The sequence below is a fragment of the Oncorhynchus clarkii genome, chromosome 27 (assembly GCF_045791955.1).
Source record: "Oncorhynchus clarkii lewisi isolate Uvic-CL-2024 chromosome 27, UVic_Ocla_1.0, whole genome shotgun sequence".
NCBI lineage: Eukaryota > Metazoa > Chordata > Actinopteri > Salmoniformes > Salmonidae > Oncorhynchus > Oncorhynchus clarkii.
In genome coordinates, this window is record NC_092173.1 from 11,055,967 (window position 1) to 11,082,997 (window position 27,031).

At 41.8% G+C, this 27,031-nt stretch overlaps 1 protein-coding gene across 2 annotated transcripts in view; it reads left to right on the forward strand.

Moving 5' to 3' along the window:
• The window catches only part of LOC139385471 (limbic system-associated membrane protein-like), a 450,702-nt gene that overhangs the window by 396,919 nt on the left and 26,752 nt on the right, over positions 1 to 27,031 (forward strand). For both annotated transcript variants that reach the window (XM_071130529.1, XM_071130530.1), the window contains one exon: positions 12,502 to 12,734. In XM_071130529.1, the coding sequence (XP_070986630.1) occupies positions 12,502 to 12,734 (233 nt within the window). The remainder of the gene's footprint in view (positions 1 to 12,501; positions 12,735 to 27,031) is intronic.

The window sequence follows — 27,031 nt, forward strand, 5'->3', positions numbered from 1 at the left end:
ACTATGGAGGCACTGTACTACTATGGAGGCACTGTACTACTATGGAAGCACTGTACTACTATGGAGGTGCTGTACTACTATGGAGGTGCTGTACTACTATGGCTGACCCTGTAAAACAACACAATTCACTGCACCTATCCGGTATATGTGACAATACAACATATTTATCTATTTACATTTTTGGGGTGTATCTCTCTCAGGCTTTCCACCTGGCAAACGGTCTCCACGATGGCTTTATCAAACATGGCTACGCCGCTGGATGCTTCATTAGCCCGTGGCCTAAATGCTGAAGCCGTCCAGCTGCCACCGCGATCCAGGCTAGTAGGCTGGGTAATCAGCTCTGGACGCTCTGCCTCGCCTTAGAGGACGCAGCCACTCGCTGCCTGGCGCCTCATACACAACAGTCTCCCATTAATAATGTAGCAAGAGAGAAGGGCTGACAGAAACCTTTGCAGCCTCTCAAACTAGTTCAAACGCAAGCGCCGGCAACACGGGGAATAGGTGCCGGTGTCAGTCACCTCAGAGAAGGCTCACTGGGATAATTGCTAGCCTCTCCTCCTCTCTCCTGGTAGAAAACATTGCTATTTGTAATTACTTTGGAAACAAGTAAAGTTAAGGGGGGGGGGGGGGGGGGGGGGGGGGGCAAGGCCCCCCCTGGAGGATTAGGTGTCGCGTTGATGATAAGTCCAATTCCCACTGTTCTTAGTGAGAAGATTGGGCTGATCAGCCCAGTGCCTGAGATCCCTGCTACTGACTTCAATGCACCTTGCCAGGGGTCTCCATTCAAAGCCCCAGCACCGAAACGCAAACTGACATCTAAAGTAACCCTTCATCGATTTAGGCACAGCACCTCGAAAATAATGGATTCTTATATCTCTTAGATACTGATCGGCGAGTGGCAACTTTGGGCTGTATTGATGTTGGAAATGGGGCTATATTTATTCATAGTTTTCTTATCACCTAAAGTGAATGGGGGAACAAGGCAGAGGTACAGAGGTACTTACCAGTGGCAGTTTAAGGATGAGAATCTAGGCTCATAGACATGCTGCTTTGAAATGTAGTCTGCAGCAATGAAGAGATCTAATATTCCAGCCAGGACTGAACTGATCCCAGGACTGCTGACCGTAGCTGCTAGAGGAGTCAACAGGGGGCGGGTTCCAAATGAGAGGTGATTTGTCATATTTAGATCATTGTTACTCTCCACCCCACCACACAGCCTCCAGGTTCTCAGCTGCACCTGGAATATGAACCATTATGGCCCACTGGTTGTTCACTTTTTTGGAGATCCGTTCAACATGACTGTATGCAAATTTCGCAGGAGTCGGGCATTTTCCATAGGAGATCCAGACTAATTTTCAAAATAAAATGTTGACCATAAGGGGGTTAACATAATATCAGAATTCTTAAACACGGTATCTCCCATTCATTTTGGCAGGGAGTTATGTCCGTTTTGCTGTGTGGACAGTGTGCCAGCTATTATTGTCCATTCTTAATATTAGATTCATCAAACGCTGCTTATCTCGCTCTGAAAAAGTAGAGAGAACAAAATAGTTAGAAGTCACCGGTTCTAGGAGTTTCTAAAAGAACAATATTTTAACCTGTGAAGTCCTTGTCTCTCTGCCACAGTTTCCCCTCCTGTTGACACATAAAGCTCGGTACTGTCATGGTGATTAACGGCTCTCTTTGCGCTGGACTCGGCGGTAGAAGTGTTTTAAATTGCGCTCCCGAATCCATCATAGAGCTGTTTGAGAGTTCTCTGAACCCCAAGTTCACCTTCAAACTACTGTCCCTCACATCACCCTCCCACACTGTCCCTCAGAGGATCAGAACACACCCCCACAGCTGCTCCTGTACACACTGAAACCACCAGCACACACACACACACATGAACGAAGGAAAGCACGTACGCACGCGCACACACACACCATCAGAACGGTCACAGGTCCTACACACACAGTCCCTCTCATCACCAACCCATGTCATGACTATTACACAGTAATTTTTCGATCCCACTCTCACGTCTCCCACCCACACACACACACACACACACACACACACACACACACACACACACACACACACACACACACACACACACCAGCTCTCTAATACAATGTCTCTCAAATTACACAGGCTACACAAAGAACTGGCACTTACATGATTCACCAGAAATGTGTATTTAAGGACTTTATATTGTATCTGTGCTGAGATATATTTTTCTGTCTACCACTCATGATTGAAAAAAGTGAATTTAAGCAGAATCTTTGTGGTCAAACCTCAGGGGTATTCCAAACCAAAATAGCTAGATAAAATAAAATATCACATTGTCTACGGGGAGGGAAATTATAGATTGGTGCCGTTAGCATCACAACTGTGAAATAAAACACATGGAATCATGTAGTTACCAAAAAAGTGTTAAACAATTCAAAATAGATTTGAGATTTTAGATTCTTCAAAGTAGCCAACCTTTGCCTTGATGACAGCTTTGCACACTCTTGGTATCCTCTCAACCAGCTTTATGAGGAATGCTTTTCCAATAGTCTTGAAGGAGTTCCCACATATGCTGAGCACTTGTTGGCTGCTTTTCCTTCACTCTACGGTCCAACTCATCCCAAACCATCTCAATTGGGTTGAGGTCGGATGAATGTGGAGGCCAGGTCATCTGATACAGCATCCATCACTCTCCTTCTTGGTCAAATAGCCCTTACACATCCTGGAGGTGTGTGCTGGGTCATTGTCCTGTTGAGAAACAAATGATAGTCCCACTAAGCACAAACCAGATGGGATGGTGTATCGCTTCAGAATGCTGTGGTAGCAATAATGGTTAAGTGTGCCTTGAATTCTAAATAAATCAGACAGTGTCACCAGCAAAGCACCTCCACACCATCACACCTCCTCCTCCATGCAGAGATCATACGTTCACCTACTCTGCGTCTCACAAAGACACAGCGGTTGGAACCAAAACATCTCTAATTTGGACTCATCAGACCAAAGGACAGATTTTCACCGGTCTAATGTCCATTGCTCGCGTTGCTTAGCCCAAGCAAGTCTCTTATTATTATTTGTGTCCTTTACTAGTGGTTTCTTTGCAGCAATGAAGACCTGATTCATGCAGTCTCCTCTGAACAGTTGATGTTGAAATGTGTCTGTTACTGAACTCTGTGAAGCATTTATTTGTGCTGCAATTTCTGAGGCTGGTAACTCTAATGAACGTATCCTCTGCAGCAGAGGTAACTCTGGGTCATCCTTTCCTGTGGCGATCTTCATGAGAGCCATTTTCATCATAGCGCTTGATGGGTTTTGCGACTGCACTTGAAGAAACTTCCAAAGTTCTTGACATTTTCCGCATGGACTGACATTCATGTCTTAAAGTAATGATGTACTGTCGTTTCTCTTTGCTTATTTGAGCTGTTCTTGCCATAATATGGACTTGGTCTTTTACCAAATAGGGCTATCTTCTGTGTACCACCCTTACAACACAACTGATTGACTCAAACGCATTACAGTTTTTTTACAATCACTTTGGCACTAATTTCAGAACATAGTGGTCATTTTTCAAAACTCTAGACACGCTGTCCAATGTTCAAAACATTGCATTATGAATTCATATCTTTAAAGAAACCTTGCACTTGCAGAATCATTGGTTCAAATAACTCATTTATCATGAAATACCATAGTAACATTCATTTAGATCACCCACACACAAGATACCGATAGTTTCACTGTGTAGTTGTTTGTACAATCATTAAATATTGTAGTACAACATATGTGATACATGTTTCAATATGCTACTACATGTAAATACATCACTGTAAAAGGACTAGTAGAGAGAATATTACAGACACTGGAATCATTGAACAAAATCTGAAATGTATTGATAAAATATTATAAAATCACAACATAGGTTTCTTGGAATCAAATCAAAACTAAGCTACCAAAAAAGGAAAAAACTACAGTAAAACATCAACTGCAGTGTTCCTCACCTGGCTTACTGTAAAAAGCCAAACAAAGGGCTGATTACTGTACTTCTATATTTCCCGCAACCCTGTCTTGTGGATTTGGCCATAGGTTCTCATCCACAGCAATGGATGTTATCATTAGCAAACATCTTGGGAAGAATCTTCGGGAATGGCGAATCCAGGCCTGACACTAGTCTGCCGTGATGTCATTGCATGCGTCATCCATGGCCTGGAGAAGGGCGGCTTGTTCGTGAGGGCGCCTATCATATACCTTCCACATCCATGTGGAGAAAAATTCCTCAATCGGGTTAAGGACAGGAGAGTATGGGGGTAAGTACAGGGTGGTAAAACTGTGGTTGGGCCTGAAACCATGCTTGCACCATTTGAGCATGGTGGAGCCTGACATTATCCCACACAATTACATAGGTCATGTCATCAGCTCTACAGACCTGATTTAGCTCATCAAGGAAAGTTACATTCGAACAGCGAATCATGTGGCTGCCTGCAACTCAATATATAGAGTATATAGAGTAGAGAGCTTTAGATGTTGTTCGACCAAACATTAGAACAGGCAAGATGAGTAATCTAAGCCAGTTTGACCGTGGTCTGATTGTTGATGCCACACATGGTGATTCCAGCATCTCAGAAACAGCTGCCATCCTGGGATTTTAACGCACTACAATCTCTAGAGTTTACAGAGAATGGTGCGATAAACAAAACACACTCAGTGAGCGGCATTTCTGTGGGCAAAAACACAGGTCAGAGGAGAATGTCCAGACTCATTCAAGCTAACAGAAAGGCCACACATGATCAAATAACAGCTGTTTAAAACAGTGGTGTGCAGAAGGGCATCTCTTACTGTAACGTACAACATCATGAATAATTCAGGCTGTTGTGGAGACAAAAGGGGGTCTTACCCAGTACTCGGTAGGTGTACCTAATAAAGTGGCCAGTGAGTGTACAATAATGTCAAATCTGAAAACATGGTCTGGAAAAGTGGTACATGGGACCATGGAAACAGTGTCTGATCAAGAATGATGATGAAATATTACATCCATAGATAATATATTCCAATTGGTTCGGTAATTGGTGTCAGTGGATCTCGTTATCCTGAAACTTTCATGATCTAAACATGGAATATAGTTAGATCATTGTAATTAAATGAATAGACAGTCATCTCAGATGTAATGTGTGAATTGCATTTTGAAATGGTAATACTTTGATGTTAAGTTGTGTTATTTTGAACAGGTGATTTTAGTTCAATGAACTGATATTAGCTTTATGTGTATTGTATCCAAGCAATTGGAAAAAGTGTTAGAGTTTTGAAAAATGTGGATTTTGATCATCGGTTGTGAGTTTTGTGTCTAGAGTTTTGAAAAATTACATCAAGGTTCCGAAATTAGTGCCAAAGTGATTATAAAAAAACTGTAAGAAGGAAAGATATTCCAAAATTGTACTTTTAACAAGGCACACCTGTTAATTGAAATGCCTTCCAGGGGACTAGCTCATGAAGCTGGTTGAGAGAATGCCAAGAGTGTGCAAAGCTGTCGTCAAGGCAAAGGGTGGCTACTTTGAAGAATCTCAAATATAATATATGTTTAACACTTTCTTGGTTACTACATGATTCCATATGTGTTATTTCATAGTTTTGATATCTTCACTATTATTCTACAATGTAGAAAATACTAAAAATAAAGAATGAGTAGGTGTGTCCAAACTTACTGATTTACAAATGTTTCAGGGTTTTCACACTCTGCACTTTAGATACCTTTAAAAGGTGAGGACCTTAATGGGTTATGAAAGAAGAATTCACTACAAAACAGTTCTGAGATCTGGGATGGGAAAACATTGATGCTCAATATTTCAGAAGTGTGCTTTGCGCAGATAGGTCACGAGTGTAAATGAGGCCTACTTTTAGCATAATAACAGACAATCCTTCAACTCATCAACCCAACACTGTAATATCTTGCTGATGTTGTCAATTCTTCATATTCTCAAACTGCATTTTCTGCTAACATAATTATTCCCCAATCTCAAATTCAGTGAAATTCCACTCTTGCGGGAGATCATGTGTATGCTATTATTAATATACATTGGTTTTAAAAGTTGCTGTAAATGATCTTTCAGATATGGTTTAGACACATGTCTGATACAATCTGTTACCGTAGAAACAATCTCAACCTGTTCTGGATGTAAAAACAGTTACCCAAAACACCAGCGGCCTGTCTCAATTGATAACTGTGTTTGTTCCGGTCCTGGTTCACCTTGTTGTTAATTCATATGGTGTAATGGTGTCTGCCAGAAACCTCTTGGTTGTGTCTGTAATGTATGGTCCATCTCTACACCCCTCCACTCCAGAGCCAGAGCTAGCGAGACAATAGTGGGCGAATCCTCATTCTTCCCCCTCCAAGTGCGTTTAGGTTTAAGGATTCTTTCCTGAGTGAACAAGGTTCTTATAAGAGGCGACAGGAGCATGTGGCCAGCGTAAAGCGATTACCAGTTTCCCCCGTCACTTTAAAGTGATATGCCGCATGTTCCACAGTCAATTCCCAGCTACCTGTGACAGCAAGAAATTGGCAACGCTGAGGCCCACAAAATGGGTTTTTCACTTGAAATGAGCGAGTGCTTCAACGCCAGCTGTCAACTGAAATAAAAATCAGCAACTTCAGAGTAATTTAAGTGGTTGCTCTCTCAGTAATCATCTGGGTGACTGGTAGGTTTGTCTTGAGGCAATCTGTTGTAGTGTGTTGGGTGGCATCTGTCCTGAGAAACTCACTTCCTCCTTGTCTAACTTGGAATATTTGCAGGAAGACAGATTTACACCCAGGAAAATTTTACTGCGAGCGTCGACACCTTTGTGATTAATTATCAGCCTGATAAAATTGCATTTATTCCGTTGTGTGTATTATTTTGTGGCAGCCATGCATTTCACGGCGTTATTAATATTCCTTGTGCTTTCCACTCTTTCATAGTGAGAGAAAGCATGAATTCAAGCACGGAAAACCACTTCTTCTTGCAGTCACACACCAGGACCGTCTTGGCGTTATCTCATGGAACAGTGCCACACCACCCCTTCCGTTGCCCTCCTCAGACAGAAAGCAATTAATGGAATATCTGTAAGCTTGTATATACCGTGGCTGAAATAGTGTGGATATATAATGTACAGCTGGATGGATCATTCATTTTCCAACCACGCTCATTATTTCTCCCAATCTATCCACCTTTCAGATATGGAGATGAGGCATTTTGAGGGATGCCAGATGTGTCCTTTAAACATCGACTGTAGAACACACTTTTATCCAGACCATAGCCAGGCTTTCGCTTACGACAAATTTAGCTCCGGTTTCTCCACTTTTTCATACCAGCCATCTTTCTTTGTTCACCTCAGTCGGTCAGGGCTGCGATGTGTGACTCTTTACTTTACAAATAATCACTTTAACTGACCGTGTTTGTTTTTTTACGTACCTGACATATTGTTTCATGATTTTCAGTTAAAGATATAGCCTGTAAAAAAAAACTGAAATGCTTTGAATATGGAAAGTGTATAATCATAGCACTTATAACTTAATCATAAAGTAACATCAATAACACAGGATGTAGAACTCTGCATAAACCATGTAACCATTAGGCTAATGTACGCATGTTCAATTAATTCATGCATGCACACACAATTATGGAGATATTGGGAGCACTATAACATTTAATGTATTAATAATTCTTTACTTATTAATCAAGGTAGCTCTCTGCCTTGGACCCAAAGACCACTGCATTAACACAAATAAATAACACAACACTGTTGTCGGGCAGAACAGACTACTGTGTCTTGTTGCAATTGTCTACATAGGTAACAAACAATCCAACTTTGTACTGCATGTTTTACTGCTGGTGTCAAGACTGTGTACAGTAAGGACATTTATCACAAATGAAACTTAGTGGACCTTCAAACTTGAGAACTGTTGTACACTTCTCTTGGGCTTTGATTGGCCAGCACCAGGACTGGCTGGCTGAGAGTAGAGAGAAACCTTAGCCATTGTCCGGACTGGGAGGAGAATAGCCTTTTATTTGGATAACACTCGATGTGGGGTATTTCCACTTGTGGACCAAGATGAGGGACAGAATCAAACACCCACTTTAGTTTTTTTTTTTTTTACAGCTGACACAGACTGACCAAACAGCAACCCCAAGGTTGAAGGAAACGGTCGCTTTAGATATTAAAGGTGCACTATGCTGGAATCGCTCCGCCATTTCCTGGTTGTTAAAATTCTAATAGTTCGCCTAATTTCAGTTTACGTGACTAAACCACCAAGTATAGTGTAGAGAATCATTGTACAATCTAAACCGCTGTGAAATATATTTTCCATAACCCAAAATATTGTATTTTCAGCTGTTTGAAGCTGGTGTACAAAACCAAAAGTAAAAGATGCAAGAACGAAGCTCAAGAATGGGAAGCATAGAAATAGCGCACACAGAACAGATCTACCGCTTCTTAGACGTGCTTTCAATGAGAATGACAGATCTATCACTAGCATGTCTGGGAATTGGGTTGGATCGCCCAAAAAGTTACATAATACAGCTTTAAGGTACATTTTTATCTTGCATAAGCCTATCAATTCATCTTGGAGTGTATTCATAAAAACCTTAGGTGCACCTCACAACCTCTTCAGAGCGCTCAGAATGTGGAGAAGATGGCCGTTGTAGTTGCCAACCTCTCAACTTTCCAGACAAGTAATACTGTAAGTAAGCAATTTCAACAGTACCACTCATACCAAGACTTGAGTGGTCTTCTTATTCAAGATGACAGGTGCCTTGTCAAGTCTTGGTAATTAGAGGCCTCTGTGCCAGGGCAATCTAACCTTTAGCCCTCCCTCAAAGCCACAAGCAGCAGAGAGAGCGCTACTGCAAAGGCCTCATAGGGACCTGTGCTAATGGAGCCACAGCCAGTGATATGTAGAGTGAATATTAATCATTCACAGTAGCATACTCCAATACCCTTGCTGTCCAGAAGCCTTACCTCCTTTGCTGTTACATTCTCTTCCTCAGAGTACAGTATTAACATGTCCTCAATTGTTTTTCCCTATGGATCATACCGAGGGCGTTTTACAGCAAATTATTTTCTAATGTATATAATGCTTTATTTACGGTGAGGGAAGAGGTTACTCATCTCAGGTTTATCCTCTGTTATGGAGGCACAATGTGCAGAGAGCGCATCTCAGGAGGTTTAATCGAAGCAGGATGCCCTTGCCTTACATCCCCTTGACTAGGATTCTCAGAGGTATCATCTATCTCACAGTTGTTATACTCAAGCAATCTTTTCTCACCTCCACGACTGGTTTTGCAAGACAGATAAACCAGCAGTCACTGTACTATAAGGATGCATCTCAAAATAATAATCTCCTAGTTGACTGATTATTCAGACAGTGATGTATGTGAACCAGGAGAGCAAGAAAAGGTGCATGATGGGGAAACGTTCCAATGTTTTGTGGCTATTTAAAGGCTTTGTTGTGGAAAAATGCCCAAAGACAAAGGAGAGGGTCTCAATCTTTCCAGATGCATTTATGTCACAAGCACACAGCTTCTTCCTCTGGGGGCTGTTCTGAGTGAATCATGTTGAACAGAAAGCGCTAAGTGTTCTGGGAAAAAGTAATTCAAAGGAGGCACCAAAAGGTGAAAGGAGCATCCTCAGGTAACCAGCAGCCTCCAATCTTTTTGTTCCTTTTTTCTCTCCCCATTTCTCCCTTTTCTTCAGTGTACAACATGTGTGTTCTGTTGCCACTGTGGGTTTTATTTCCTTGTACAGTTAGTTATGTTTGTTGTATTTGTATCATCTAGGATAGATTTATTTCCCGCAGGTTTCACCCTATGGGCTAGATTCGGATCCAGGGGGCATTGGGTCCGCCCCCCCCCCCCCCCCCTAATGATATCAATTCCTTTTAAGTCTATAAATAAAAGGATACTTTTTCTCACCCTCATCATCTTTCTTTTAAATGCATCATTACATTCGGTGGATTTCATAAGCAACCTTCAAAAACATCACACTTTCCTTTTGAATCAAAGCAATTAATGTGACCCTCACAATAAAACTCTGTCAACACAATTTTACAAGAATAATAATGATTTGTGTTTCAACCCACTTTGCTTAATTTAGTCTTCTGCATCGATTCAACAGCATGCCAGTTGTTCCTAGCGTCGGTAATATTAACCAAATTTTCTTAATGGCAGACATGTGAAATTAATTAGTAGGTTGATTATTATGTACACTATACACAAACATGGCTAATTAATCACCTGGTTGTTTATGAACGTGTGAAATCATTAGTCCTCTAAAGACGTTTTTATCTGGCATTCGACGCGGTGCCGTCTGCTCTGTTCTTTTACCATAGGTTTTCTATTCCTCCTCGTTTTGAAGCGAATGTTCCCTCTGTCCTTGGAGAATACCGACCACCTTCCCGGAAATACACTTAACCTGCTCCCGAGAACGTATCTGGGGCGAGGAAATGCTGTAAGGGGAAAAGATATGACCTGGTTTTGCCTTTTTCCTCTGTGTGCCACGTGCAAACAGAAAGACTTGTTAAAGGAACAGCCCCCCTCACAAACTAAAGTAGAAAGGTAGTTAGCCCATGACCTGCCGACATAATTCTCCATTCTTTTAATCAAAACAGTGTTACGGGGGGTATGGTCAGGTTTATTGATTGCGAGAGAGAGAGCAGGTGTGATTATGTAAGTGAGCTGGTTGTTTTTTCAGTGTTTTTTGTATCCTGCCTGTAGAGCAGCTGTGCCTCCCAGCACCCCCTCACACCCCCTCAGCATGGTTCAGTTCTGCTGGGGGAAGTATGTAGTACAGGGGGAGTAGCTGTCTGCCAGAGCGTGGCACCTCTCCCCTCTCATTAGAGTCTCCCACTCTGCATCTGCTGCCTGTACTGGGAGCTGTGGACTTCCCCCACAGCGAACCCTGCAGCATGGCCGCGGCCCAGCTCAGCTCAGTAGCACAGGCATCCGTCAAACCCACCAGACCCCTGTCATCCTGCCTGCCTCACCACCTGCCTGCTGCGCGCCAAAACAGGGGTTGCTTAGAGACAGGGAGGGAGGGAGGGAGGCAGGAGCCACATGCCTTCTAGGCCAGCAGCTTATTAGTTTGAACAGGAAAAAGGTTTGGCTGGCGCCCTGCATGCAGTAGCCAGGGAGCGTTGGGGGCCTGCGGAGGGTTTGTGAAGCGCGATGAGGAAACTACTGTGCTCCTGCTGTAGTTCTGCTCACCTGACGGGGAGTCCAGGGTGTTTCTGATTGGAGGGCAGAGGGTTAGAACGGGTTCCTATTGGCTGATAAAGGCGTTGGAAAAAGCTTTATTTAAGAGACATGTACAGTATCTCAGATGTCATGAAGTGATGTCATGGCTATTGGGTATTATTAGGGTTATTTGTGTAGTTTGTTTTGGAATGGGTTATATTCCAAAAAAAGTGTCTCAGAGTAGCAGTGTTGGTCTAGGATCAGGTCCCTTCTGACAAAACTGATCCTAGATCAGCATCCTTACTCTGAGACGCTTTACAAATACGGGCCGTTATTAAGATGGTGACCCTCCCCGATTGCTGATAAACCACCTCTCCTAAAATAGGAAAGGCCACAGTAGTGACTACTGCATGTGAGAATCTCTCAGGGTCATTGTGAAACAACTTCTGCTCCCCGACTAATTCACTTTCTGTTTTGAATACACCCGATATACTGTGTCGAGCGGCTGAGTTTTCAATTTGCATTTCCGGCGTATGTCTGCCATGTTATATTATGCATGATATCCATTCTCATCGATTCAGACGTCCCCTTACATTTATTCATTAAGCAGGCGCTCCAACACACAGTCGTAGACGTCATACCTATACACGGCGTAATGCTCTGACAGCATGCAACAAGCCGAGGTAAACAAGAGGATACCCATGTCCTTTTGAATCAAGAGGAGAACCATCACTGTTCACCTACATATAGCTGTGGTCCTCTGTAGCTCAGTTGGTAGAGCAGAGTGCTCTACCAACTGAGGATAGTGGGTTTCGTTCCTGGGGCCTCCCATATGAAAAAATGTATGCACGTGTGACTGTAAGTCGCTTTGGATAAAAACATTTGCTTAATGGCATATATTATACATTTATCAGAAGAGAGAGCAAAGCAGGAAGAACTAGAGAGATAGGAACGAGCTTAAAGGGATATTGTCAGATCTACTTCCCCAGAGTCAGATGAACTTGTGCGTGTAGTTTGAAGAAAGTTGCTAACTAACGCTTGCGCAGTTGCTAACTAGCGTTAGAGCAATGACTGGAAGTCTCTGGGTATCTGCTAGCATGTTCTCAGCTATCCCTCAGAGATGCCTCAGATTAGGAGGAGTAATTTTCATTCCAATAATTCATCTTTTGTTTATCTTTGGTCACTACATATAGACTGCCTATATACAATAGACCTACATAGATTTGAATATTAATTTCACGCGGTTCTGATGCATAATTCTTTTCAAATCGACCTGATTCGTAACTTGGTTAATTTCCTCTCTCTTTTCTCCTTCCAGGTGTTACGTGGATGATAAGGTGTCCAAAGTTGCCTGGCTTAACCGATCCAACATCATCTTCGCTGGGGAGGACAAGTGGTCGCTGGACCCGCGTGTGGACCTGGTGAACAAGGGCCAGCTGGAGTACAGCCTTCGCATCCAGAAAGTGGATGTGTACGACGAGGGCTCCTACACATGCTCCATCCAGACCAAACAGCAGTCCAAGACCTCTAATGTCCATCTCATTGTCCAAGGTAGGCACTAGCACAATTAACCAATCAATCAACCAACCAATCAATCAACCAATCAATCAATCCAAAAAGTGTATTTTACAGTAAAAGTTTACAGTAACCTGGCCATTGTTAGGTTCGGAATAAACAGAGTAAAAACTGAAACGGACGACTCGAAAAAGCTTTAACCAAGTTTACTCACTGTGTCATACAGCTGCAAAGACAACATACAAGCCACACAAGTCCATCTTTCTACCTTCAGGCCCCTGTGGCCCCCCTCCCAGCAGTGTCTTCTCTTTTCATCTGTTCCACATCCCTTCCACATTCCTCATGGTCCTGGTTCCTCAGAAACGGGTCTACCTTATCAAGAACTGAAATTAGACTGTCGCCCGTTGCCTCCCTCCTTAGGAACATTCATATTCAACAGTAGCATATTTGAACAGAAATGACCTTTCTGCACTTCCCCTTTTCTCACTCAGTAACTTTCCATATCACTAAGTGACTTTCCACCCAACTAGTTCCTCTTGACCCTTTCTTGACCCCTAACATGTGCATTCCTTATGCATGTAAAGTAATCAATACGTTATAGTATGGTAACCATGTGCATGGCTGCTTGTCTCAAGACTGACAGCCCACCATCGTCCTCCGTCAACCAGCAGCCCACCTATAGGTCTCTGTAATCTCATTGTCTTCCATATTACTTGGACAGCTGACAGGGAGTTATCTTTAGCTGTCAAGAACTCCTTATCAACTGTCCACACAGTATGGAAGACAAGGAGATGTCTGTCTGCCCGGCAGAATGTAGATCTGAGGCCCTCACTGTGAGGTCTTGTTTCTTGCCGTTTCCCCTGAAGCAATTTCCAGTAGTTCTTTATCTTTATCTTGGTACACTTGCGCTGCACATCAAACCTAAAGCTGAAATTCAAGTTAACCCATTAACGTTGATTAGTATGTGCTATAATGTGTTTGTTTGTGCAATAATAGTTTGTGCAATAATAGTTTGTGCAATAATTGTGTCTATTTTTTGTCTAACATCCCCATTGATGGCAGCACCACCCCCTATTGGAAATTCATCTCAGACAAATAGTGATTAGGGATGGAAATGATCCTAAAATAGCATTTTACCACACAAAAGCTACAGGAGAACGCCGTCACATAGCGATGAACTTACGAGCTGGTCTATTAATAGCACTAAAAGTTCAATACATGAATTGATGCTTGTGCCGTGTTCTAAGTGGATCTGTCCCAGCAAATTCTTCCCTGTTACCAGAATCCCATTGGGTTCTATTAGACACTGCTTGATCATTGGTATTTCTCATATAGTCTTCCTGTATTTCGATTTATCTGCACATATTTCATGACTTTGACATTTAGAGCTAAACATTGATTCTACATTGTATTTCGTCCTTCTTTACTTTTTTCTCTCCAATAGTCCTACTGTAGACTTCAACTGTTATGTGGATATGGGCTGACATTAGCCTGGTCCCAGATCTGTTTATGCTGTCTTGCCAACTCCTATGGTGATTTTTATAACAATGTGACAGCTTACTTCTTCCTATGTGAAGCATTTAATTAATTTCCTCTCCCCCTCATGCTGAAACTATGGCTTCATATTGAAAGCCCATATCACATCCCACTGTGTTAGTAATAGTAGAATTCGGATTGGCGATAGGAGAAAGTCACACCGTCCCATTCACCCATTTACTGCTGAATCCAACATTTTTTTGCACATAGCTTAAGGGGGAATGTCTGCCTGGATGAAGTGGGTGTGGTTTCCCTTCCAACGACACAAACAAGAAAATCCAAAAGCTGAGTAAAAAAAAAGTGGTATGAAACGGTATGAACATTTCTCCAACCGCAGCAGCAACGCCGCCTCTGCCAGCTAGTTAGCTATCAGAGACCATGCTCATGTCACCGCAGCTGACACAATGTCTGCAAGCAGGGACACCAGTGTAATTGGAAAACAAATGATCAGACAAAGTACATTTTCTGTGAATAATAAAGCCATGGATTTGCAGCACGCTTCTAGGCATCGGTGCTTTAAAGACAGGGTCATTGCACATGATATGAATCATAATATGGCGATTTTCCCAACCCTTTCGCTTTTGATTTTGAGGCAACCCGAGCTAGCCGTTGACGTGGAGGCATTGAAAATCTGTGTGACTAGGATACCCCGACACCATTGGTTGACTTTGGTGTTTGCTGAGCATATGACAGTGTGTCAAGAGCAATTTGTGCATTAGTGTATGCTGGTCATGTGCCAAATGTTTGAGACCATTGAAATCTGTCAATAAAATAGATCCCGTGATGCCTCCTATTGCAGCAGGCAGCAGTAATCTGTTTTTTTGTGCAGCAAACAGCACTGCTTTGTCAGCATATTTTTTTTTTATCAGAATTGATTTTGGTCGCTTATAAATTAATGTCAGCATTTTTCATTCTTTGTTAAGAAATCAAAATCATTTAAATTAGAGTGCCGAGCAGCAACGCGGGGTCTTAGCAGACAAGCACACAGATCCACCGTGCAGTGAGTAGAGATACTACTGTAAACCCCTACTTGTTTACCGAATAAGTCCGATCCGAGATTTGAACTACTTTGTGTTTGCTTTAGCGTCGCCGTATGTATATCCGTCAGCAACCTCCACCTGGGTTTCCTCAGCTGTCTTTCAATGCATGAGGTTTGGCTATTTAGTTCATGATTAGGATGAAGTCCACATGCCACATTTTGAGTCAATCAAAGTGGCAGTTAATGAAAGGAATTCTTTTTTTCTTTTTTTCTTTCACCTTTATTTAACCAGGTAGGCAAGTTGAGAACAAGTTCTCATTTACAACTGCGACCGGAATTGATTGACATTCAATTTATTTGGTCATAAAAATAGCTGTCGAGCTAATTCCAATTTTGTGTTCATAGCGATAGATAAGTGTAGTTTCATCTCAATCATCGTCATAGAGGATCTCCATAGTGATTCCTTTATCTCCGATCAATACAGAGGTGATCCACAATGGCTTTGTCCACATTTAGCCCTGAATCACAATGGTGTGGTATTTAACGGGGTGAACCGAGGCACTTACTAAGGAGATGGTGAAGGCAGTGTGCCACTCTAAAGAGCGGGTGGGGGGTGTAAAGCAGTTCTACTTTGAAGTCTGCACAAGGAGGAGGAACTGACCTTTACCAATTATCATGGGACAGTCGGAACCTTTTAGTGGTCCTTCAGGAAGCCATCTCCCCCACCCACCTTTCCTTGCTGAAAGGCTCCTTATTGCCAAGGCCATTGTCAGACATATTGTGTTACTAGTCTGTCTTTTTGGTGGCGGCTTTAACACTTCCGCTACCAAGTGGATCGGTGGCTGTTCCCCGCCGCCAGTCCACCCCCCTGGAGTAGAATGGCTGTCTTCTCCTTGCCCATTATTTCAGCGACTGTATGGGAGGAAGAGAACGCGACACACTACACAACTGCAGATATTGTCTGTCGCCTTTGAACCCCTTAACGAAACGGACTCCTTGATGTTTTAATGAAAGAAACAATTTAGTATTCCGTTTTCTCTTTGGCTGAGTTGGCTGAAATCAAGGGGGAAAAAGGCATCTCCTTTAATCATTTTTATGCTCGGTAGAAGAGGCACCTCATGCATTTAAATGGGGCCATCCCGCGGACACACGTGACTTCAGACACATCAATAGGGCTTCAGGTGTAGGGCTGCCATGTTTCAGAGGATAAGTACAGGTCCGTCCCATCATTCCTGGAGAGCCTCTCCTTTTTCCCCTTTTCAAGACTGTAATATAGATGGCCAACCTCTTTAGATGTTATGTATGGAAAATTGAGTGCTGTCCTGGCCACATGCTCTCTGTCTCACCTGGCAACTGGTCTGACAATATCCTCTCCCCAGCTATGCTTCAATAGGGTCCTTTCACCTATGTCAGGCTGTCTCGGCCCTACAACAGTCCTCAGGTCAGCAGTATGCTCATTTTGGGCACTCTGCCACTCAACACAGGTCGTTCACACTGTTAGGGCCTTGCTCTCACTCTTATCGTCAACTGTGAAAGAGCTGGCCAATGGTCCAATTTCAGGACTGAAAAGACTTAGGCCCCAGAACTGTAAATGTCTTGTCCTATCAATCATTCACTCCTACAACCCAATAGTAGCTTTTTGTTGAAGGGGTCTGTGCTATTGTTGGATTAGTTGACTGATTCTGCTCATTCAGACACACATCTCCCTTCAGCCCATCATATGCACTTTGAGGTTATTTTTGTATAATCAAAAGAGCTATATTATTAATATTATTACCACTACAGACAATTAACTTTATTTGAAATGAACAAAATAATGATTATCCTATGAGAGCTTAAAGGCGTTGTGCAGTCAAACACACACACACACATTCAGTGGCAAGAGAAAAGTATGTGAGCCCTTTGGAAATACCTGTATTTCTGCATAAATTGATCAGAAAATTTGATCTGATCTTCATCTAGGTCTCAACAACAGACAAGCACAGTCTGCTTAAGCTAATAACACACAAACAATTATACGTTTTCATGTCTTTATTGAACACACCGTGTAAACATTCACAATGCAGGGTGGGAAAAGTATGTGAACCCTTGGATTTAATAACTGGTTGACCCTCCTTTGGCAGCAATAACCTTAACCAAACGTTTTCTGTAGTTGCGGATCAGACCTGCACAACGGTGAGGAGGAAATTTGGACCCTTCCGCTTTACAAAACTGTTTCAGTTCAGCAATATTCTTGGGATGTCTGGTGTGAACTGCTCTCTTGAGGTCATGCCACAGCATCTCAACCCGGTTGAGGTCAGGACTCTGACCGGGCTACTCCAGAAGGTTTATTTTCTTCTGTTGAAACCATTCTGTTGTTGATTTACTTCTGTGTTTTGGGTCGTTGTCCTGTTGCATCACCAAACTTCTGTTGAGCTTCAATTGGCGGACAGATAGCCTAACATTCTCCTGCAAAATGTCTTGATAAACTTGGGAATTCATTTTCCGCCGATGATAGCAACCTGTCCAGGCCCTGAGGCAGCAAAGCAGCCTCAAACCATGATGCTCCCTCCACCATACTTTACAGTTGGGATGAGGTTTTGATGTTGGTATGCTGTGCCATTTTTTCTCCACAAATAGTGTTGTGTGTTCCTTCCAAACACCTCAACTGTAGTTTCATCTTTCCACTGAATAATTTGCCATTAGCGCTGTGGTGTCCTCCCATGAACATCATTCATGTTTAGTGTTTTACGTATCATAGACTCGTCAACAGAGACGTTAGCATGTTCCAGAGATTTCTGTAAATCTTTCGCTGACACTCTAGGATTCGTCTGGACCTCATTGAGCTTTCTGCTCTGTGATCTTTGCTGGATGGCCACTCCTAGGGAGAGGAGCAACAGGGCTGAACTTTCTACATTTATAGACAATTTGTCTTACCATGGACTGATGAACATCAAGGCTTTTAGAGATACTTGGTAACCCTTTCCAGCTTTATGCAAGTCAACAATTCTTAATCTTAGGTCTTCTGAGATCTCTTTTGTTCAAGGTGTGGTTCACATCAGGCAATGCTTCTTGTGAATAGCAAACTCACATTTTGTGGGTGTTTTTATAGGGCAGGGTAGCTCTAACCAACATCTCCAATCTCGTCTCATTGTTTGGACTCCAGGTTAGTTGAGTCCTGACTCCAATTAGCTTTTGGAGAAGTCATTAGCCTAGGGGTTCACATAGTTTTTCCAACCTACACTGTGAATGTCGGAAGTTGACGTACACCTTAGCCAAATACATTTAAACTCAGTTTTTCACAATTCCTGACATTTAATCCTAGTAAAAATTCCCTGTCTTAGGTCAGTTAGGATCACCACTTTATTTTAAGAATGTGAAATGTCAGAATAATAGTAGAGAGAATGATTTATTTCAGCTTTTATTTATTTTATCACATTCCCAGTGGTTCAGATGTTTACATATACTCAATTAGTATTTGGTAGCATTGCCTTTAAATTGGTTAACTTGGGTCAAACGTTTTGGGTCGCCTTCCACAAGCTTCCCACAATAAATTGGGTGAATTTTGGCCCATTCCTCCTGACAGAGCTGGTGTAACGGAGTCAGGTTTGTAGGCCTCCTTGCTCGCACACACTTTTTCAGTTCTGCCCACACATTTTCTATGGGATTGAGGTCAGGGCTTTGTGATGGCCACTCCAATACCTTGACTTTGTTGTCCTTAAGCCATTTTGCCACAACTTTGGAAGTATGCTTGGGGTCATTGTCCATTTGGAAGACCCATTTGCGACCAAGCTTTAACTTTCTGACTGATGTCTTGAGGTGTTGCTTCAATACGTCCACTTAATTTTCCTCCCTCATGATACCATCTATTTTGTAAAGGGCACCAGTCCCTCCTGCAGCAAAGCACCCCCACAACATGATGCTGCCACCCCCGTGCTTCACGGTTGGGATGGTGTTCTTCGGCTTGCAAGCCTCACCCTTTTTCCTCCAAACATAACTATGGTCATTATGGCCAAACAGTTCTATTTTTGTTTCATCAGACCAGAGGACATTTCTCCAAAAAGTGCAATCTTTGTCCTCTGCACCTGGGCGGTTTTGGAGCAGTGGCTTCTTCCTTGCTGAGCGGCCTTTCAGGTTATGTCGATATAGGACTCGATTTACTGTGGATATAGATACTTTTGGATCTGTTTCCTCCAGCATCTTCACAAGGCCCTTTGCTGTTGTTCTGGGATTGATTTGCACTTTTCGCACCAAAGTACGTTCATCTCTAGGAGACAGAACGCGTCTCCTTCCTGAGCAGTATGACGGCTGCATGGTCCCATGGTGTTTATACTTGCATACTATTGTTTGTACAGATGAACGTGGTACCTTCAGGCGTTTAGAAATTGCACCCAAGGATGAACCAGACTTGGGAGGTCTCCAATTTTTTGGAGGTCTTGACTGATTTCTTTTGATTTTCCCATGATGTCATGCAAAGAGGCACTGAGTTTGAAGGTAGGACTTGAAATACATTTACAGGTACACCTCCAATTGACTCAAATGATGTCAATTAGCCTATCAGAAGCTTCTAAAGCCATGGCATAATTTTCTGGAATTGTCCAAGCTGTTTAAAGGCACAGTCAACTTAGTGTATGTAAACTTCTGACCCACTGGAATTGTGATACAGTGAAATAATCTGTCTGTAAACAATTGTTGGAAAAACTGTATACAGTACCTGTAAAAAGTTTGGACACACCTTCTCATTCAAGGGTTTTTCTATACTTTTACTATTTTTTACATTGCAGAATAATAGTGCACATCAAAACTATGAAATAACACACACACATATATATATAGTGTGGATATATATATATATATATATATATATATATATCCACACTATGAGGTTTGAATAATACTGTGGAATTGTGAAAATTATAATAATGCCCTTTTAGTTTAAGAGCTGTTTAAAAAAACTGCTTGACATTTCAGTTTCTGTATCACCAGGCGGTTAATTGGTAAATAGAGCAATAAGAGAGGGAAAGGGGATACCTCATCAGTTGTACAACTGAATGCCTTCAACGGAAATGTGTCTTCCGCATTTAACCCAACACGAGAGTTCCAAACCTCTCTGCCAATAACAGCTAGTTTTCAGTTTTTCCCTCCCTACTCAGACCACTCCCAGTCCTAGCAAAATTCTTGCTTGAGAAATTGCTCTTTGCTACGAAGCTATTTAGTTTATTTTTTAACAATTTTCATTGAAAACAGTCACACTAAAGGTACTTAATTGTTATGATTTGATATTGAGATAAAAACAGATGCATTAGATTTTTAACATCCATTGGTGGTTACGTGCCAAGCATAGTATAGCATCACTCCGAAATAGGGTAGCACCTGTCATTAAGGATGTTGTTTTGGTGACAGCACAAAATGTTGAATAGATCACCTTTTTTTTTTACTTCACTTTGTTTTGACATTGACTTTTGCACTCATAACCACACACACAAAATGGGGTTAAGTGACGAATGCTAATGATCAGTTATGAAAGCTTGTAGTTTGAACATTCTTATTGCACTAATGCTGAAGGATATTCATTTGATCTATCTTTTGTTGCGGAGAATGCTCATGCACTTGTACAATGCAAACTTGTACTGTGTTTGAGTTTTAAAAAGGCTTCTAAAGTTTGTCATTTCCACTTTGAAATTTCAGACTTGATTTGCCCTAACTGAAAATGTATCAACCCCCCCCCCCCCCCCCCCCCCCCCCAAAAAAATCCCTTAATTAAAATCCACATAATAATTCACATTTCCTGTTGCTGCACTTTTTTTTCCTGCTGTAGCAAACTGGCTCAAATTAAGATCCTACAGCTGTAGATTATTATCAGAAAATAGCCTGTTGACTAGCATCCAACGCATATCTAAATATAGTAGAAAAGAGAGCTTAGACTCAGCAATGGCACCTGTTATTAGTTTGTGTTTCATTGGCATGTTAGGCGTTTTCTAATAAATGTGTTAGTTGACTGCACAGACTAAAATAGTTCTCCGTTCTCCAGCTGTCTAGAGGGCCATTTTGTTTGGCCATAAAACTGATATAGCATTTCCACACTAAGTCCTCAAGACGTGTGTTCACTATACATTCCCCTATTATAACCTGTAGGCTACAGTACACTTCTTTGGCTGCTCTGAACACTTGAGTCTGACACATTAACACAATTTGTCGAGTGTATATCTACAAACTCCTTCTGGAATATACATTGAGTGTACAAAACATTAGGACATGGTCTTTCCATGACATAGACTGGCCAGGTGAATCCAGGTGAAAGCTATTATCCCTTATTCAATCCACTTCAATCAGTGTAGATGAAGGGCAGGAGACAGGTTAAAGAAGAATTTTTAAGCCTCAAGGTAATTATGACTGATTATGATTGTGTATGTGTGCCATTCAGAGAGTGAATGGGCAAGACAAAAGATTTACAGTAAGTGCCTTTGAACGGGGTGCGGTAGTAGGTGCCAGGCGCACCGGTTTGAGTGTGTGAAGAACTGCAAGGCTGCCAGGTTTTTCCACGCTCAACAGTTCCCTGAGTGTATCAAGAATGGTCCACCCTCCAAAGGACATCCCGCCAACATGACACAACGTTTGTAAGCATTGGAGTCAACATGGGCCAGCATCCCCGTGGAACGCTTTCGACACCTTGTAGAGTCCATGCCCCGACGAATTGAGGCCGGTCTGGGGGGAGGGGGGGGGGGGTGCAACTCAATATTAGAGAGAGAAAATGCATGTTAAAGGTTTTCCAGGAGTTGTTGTTCTGCCAATATTGTAGACATTTGAGATAATATGTTGTTACTTTAGGTTTTATGAGAAATGTTACAGAGAATTCAGTAATGATTATGAGTCATTAGAGGCCTCAGTCTCTCTCTTTCTCCATCTCTCTCCCACTCCCTTTCTCTCTGTAGATATAGACCATCATCATTGTACTAGGTTATTCTGCCATTAGGTGCAGTATGTTAGGAAACTGTCTCTGCATTTATGATATTACAGTCTTTTATGGTTTATACATAGATGTGTGAGTGCTGTTGTTAACGACACACAACTAGCTATAATTACAATACTATACCTCAACAGATGATGTACAATTATTAAATGGAGAGGCTTTCAATGTATTGGTTAGTTATTAAGTGTACTGGTACATATTGTGTCCGTGCTTGTTATTTCTTCTTTCAGCTGAAAAGCTATTCAAGTGCACCACTTGGCAGTGGTGTAAAGTACTTAAGTAAAAAATACTTTAAAGTACTACTTACGTCATTTTTTGGGGTATATTTACTTTACTATTTATATTTTTGCCAACTTTTCCTTTTACTTCACTACATTCCTAAAGAAAATAATGTACTTTTTACTCCATACATTTTCCCTGACACCCAAAAGTACTAGTTACATGTTGACAGGAAAATGGTTGAATTCACACACGTATCAAGAGAACATCCCTGGTCATCCCTTGTTCTTCTGATCTGGTGGACACACTTAGCACAAATGCTTTGTTTGTAAATTATGTTGGAGTGTTGGAGTGTGCCCCTGGTTATCTGTCAATAAAAAAGATTGTGCCGTCTGGTTTGCTTACAATAAGGAACTTGAAATGGTTTATACTTTTTCTTTTACTTTTGATACTTAAGGACATTTTATCAATTCCATTTACTTTAGATACTTAAGTATATTTAAAACCAAATACTTTTACTCAAGTAGTATTTTACTGGGTGACTTTTACTTGAGTCATTTTCTATTAAGGTATCTTTACTTTTACTCAAGTATGAAAATGAAGTACTTTTTCCACCACTGCCACTTGGTAAGTACATGTATGTATGCCTAAGGCATTACAGAGAGGAGTAGGCTAATCCATCCTTAATGAAGGCAGTCGACCAAAACAGCAGACAGATTTGACACTGGGAGGTTTTCAGATACAGTGAGATATCTCCCTGGTCTCCCCACTACCACAGCTGTTCAGTACTAGCAGTCAGAGTATATGAAGCTCAAGCCAGGCTAATAGTCTGGATAGAAACATCAGTCACTCAGTCAATGCCATTGGGTCTGGTTGATTCTTGTTCAGATTGCTTCTCGTTACATCAAGTTGAAATGGAAATAGAAGAGAACCGCATACTAACCAAGAACTGCATTGTTCTTGTTTGATAATCAAGTGCAACTTGGAGTCTGGTGGTCCAATCAGTCCTGCTTTAACAGTGTTTATGTAGTCTTTCTGTACAGATTGCTGCCATAGCTTTCTCATTTCTTATTCAGAGAATTGGAACATCCATTTTGCTATTTTATTTGACCACACAGTAAAAAAAATACATGTTTTTGCTGTAAATATAACAATGTACGTTGGCATGAAATATATATTTTTTTAAACTCAACGGTGGTCTCTTACCAGATGTAAGCACAAACCAAAGACAACAACAAAACTGTTTGATAGGCATGTGATATTCAGTTGAACCTAAGGCAAAGGAAAGGAATGCTTACATTGATAACATTGTTGCACGGGTTCCTTAGTGTAATCCCATAAATCCAAAAATGGATGTAGCAACTACAGATTGCCCTTTTTAAGTCTATCTAAAGTGTGCAAGTTTGAGCATGTGTCCATTAGGCCTATGGATATTTTTTTATCAGCATGAATTAAATTGAGCAATTAAAGCCTGAACTTTTATTCCAATAGGCTGGGATCCGCACTATGCAGCTGTTGCAAGAGCTCATTTTTCACTGGTCACTGGTTTCAAAAACAATGATTGATAGGCCGTTTAAACTTCCTCAATTCAACCATTATTGGGTTCAAATACACATGTAGATTTGTGAACAGCCATCCACAACAACCACAATCTGTAAGGCACAAATAGCTAAATGAGAGAGCAGAAGTGTGATTCACATCAATGCGCTATTTAGATATCAATAATAAGTGATATCCGTATCGCCATAGACGACACCACTGCAGTCATCATTACCTCCAAGCGTTCAAATTGGATAATCTTTGGATGTCGGCAGCAGTCACACCATTGGAAGACATAGCTTGGACTGTAGCCTACAAAAGCCTATTCCTGCTCTTTTCCTGAGATCCATCAAACACATTTGGTGTGTCATCATAGTGGTCTCTGACTTGTGGTCAGACTCGCTCAGGTGGAACAAACTTAAACTTGCGCCTTTTTTCAATGCTGATTTGAATGTCATTGAGAAAATAGTGTGTCAAATATTATTTTACGCAAACATCCTTTCTGAATTTAAAAGTAATCCTCAAAGTAATCATCTAGTTTTTCAAACATTAATGTAATCTGATTACAATTTTGCAGGTAACGTAACAGATTACAGTTACAGGTTTTTTTTGTAATCCGTTACTCCCCAACCCTAGCTATCAATCAGACTAAATTGAATAAAGTACCTTGATCCCGTTGCTTGTTTAATCCAAATGACTGTAAAGTACAGGGTTTCAAAGGGCTTGTCCCAGCCTGCACTTTACCTAATCCAACATTATTACACAGAACGGAGAGCAATCAAGGGAAATTGATTACCTGCTCTGATTGCTGGTTTGACTGCCAGAATCTGCGTTCTTGGTGCTTTTAGCTGTAGAAATGTTTTGCCAAAGGGGCAGGTGAGCATGGCTTCAATCAGGACATGGGGCTAGATTCAATCAGATTCCTGCTAGCCGACACACTGCAGTGCTGTTTTTATGACAGTTTTATAGGTGGAACTGCGTTAGAGCTGTGAAATCCACAAACGGGTGCAGACATTATAGCCTACCTATTGTGGATATTTCATTGGCTGCACAGATTTGCATTGGTAAGAAATCGAACACTGGAATGTGTGATGTAATCTACACCTCAATTAGGCTGATAGAATTCCTCATTATTTTATTTCATGATTTTCAGTTTGAGGGTCGTTATTTATGTATAGCCTACACTTTCTCGTTCTTAACTTCTAACGCGAGTGGGATGGTTGTGGCTTCGTGGCAATGACCACACGAGTGTCCACTCATAGATGTGAGAGCTCCAACGAAGCGTTGTCCACTCACAGATGTGAGAGCTCCAACGAGTTAGTGCTGAACTGATTGAATCTAAACCATGGTTTGTTATAGGAATCTATAACACAGTTTATCTATAGTTTTCACTTGAGGGGGGTTGGATGGAGGATTGTTTGTGAGCGTGGCCATTTACGATAATTTGTCAGTTCACATTGACCAATAAGATTACATGATGATTAGCTTATATTTATAGCCTCAATTGAACTTGGATTGCACTTGAGTTTGTAAGGTGTCCTCCTATTCTTATTGGCATATTTTCCATAGGTTATTAATTAAGACAATTGATCCGAATGGTCAATGCTAACGGTAGCTGTTTGCTTGTTCTAGGGAAATAGCTGTCCTGCTCCAGAAATACACTACATATACAAAAGTATGTGGACACCCCTTCAAATTACTGGATTAATTTATTTCAGCCAAACCCATTGCTGACAGGTGTACAAAATCGAGCACACCGCCATGCAATCTCCATAGACAAACATTGACAGTAGAATGGCCTTACTGAAGAGCTCAGTGACTTTCAATGTGGCACTGTCATAGGATGCCACCTTTCCAACAAGTCAATTCGTCAAATTTCTGCCCTGCTAGTGCAGCCCCGGGCAACTGTAAGTGCTGTTATTGTGAAGTGGAAACGTCTAGGAGCAAGAATGGCTCAGCCGTGAAGTGGTAGGCCACACAAGCTCACAGAACGTGACCTCTGAGTGCTGAAGCACGTAGCGCATAAAAATTGTCTGTCCTCGGTTGCATCACTCACTATCGAGTACCAAACTGCCTCTGGAAGGAACATCAGAACATGAACTGTTTATCGGGAGCTTCATGAAATGGGTTTCCATGTCTGAGCAGCCCCACACAAGCCTAAGATCACCAGGGGTAATGTCAAGCGCCAGCTGGAGTGGTGTAAAGCTCACTACCATTGGAGCACTGGAAACGGGTTCTTTGGAGTCATGAATCACGCTTCACCATCTGGAAGTCCAACGGATGAATCTGGGTTTGGCGGATGCCAGGAGAACGCTACCTGCCCCAATGCATAGTGCCAACCGTCAAGTTTTGTGGAGGAGGATTAATGGTCTGGGGCTGTTTATCATGGTTCGGACTGGGCCCTTAGTTACAGTGAAGGGAAATCTTAAAGCTACAGCATACAATGACATTCTAGACGATTCTGTGCTTCCAACATTGTGGCAACCGTTTGGGGAAGGCCCATTCCTATTTCAGCATGACAATGCCCCCGTGCACAAAGTGGTTTGTCGAGATCGGAAATGGTTTGTCGAGATTGGTGTAGAAGAACTTGACTGGCCTGCACAGAGCTCTGCCCTCAACCCCATTGAACACCTTAGGGATGAATTCGAACTCCGACTGCGAGCCAGTCCTAATCGCCCAACATCAGTGTCCGAGCTCACTCATGCTCATGTGGCTGAATGGAAGCAAGTCCCCGCAGCAATGTTCCAACATCTAATGGAAAGCCTTCCCAGAAGAACAGAGGCTGTTTTAGCAGCAAAGGGGGGACCAACTCCATGTTAATGCTCATGATTGTGGAACAAGATATTCAACGAGCAAGTGTCCACATACTTTTGGTCATGTATTGTAACTTTTTAAGTCATACAGATAAGGGATGAACAAAAGCACTGCTTTACAGAAAGTTCCATGAGTTTGCTGGAGGACTGAGAGCTCAAGAGAGCAGGAAGGAGTGTTAAACCCAAGTTCCTCTAAAAAGGAAAGGTCACCACTAAGAGTTTCTCCTCCAGCCAGCTGTTGTCATCTCCTCTCTTTGTTTTCTTATCATCTCATTCCGTTTTATAAGGTATTAAATCA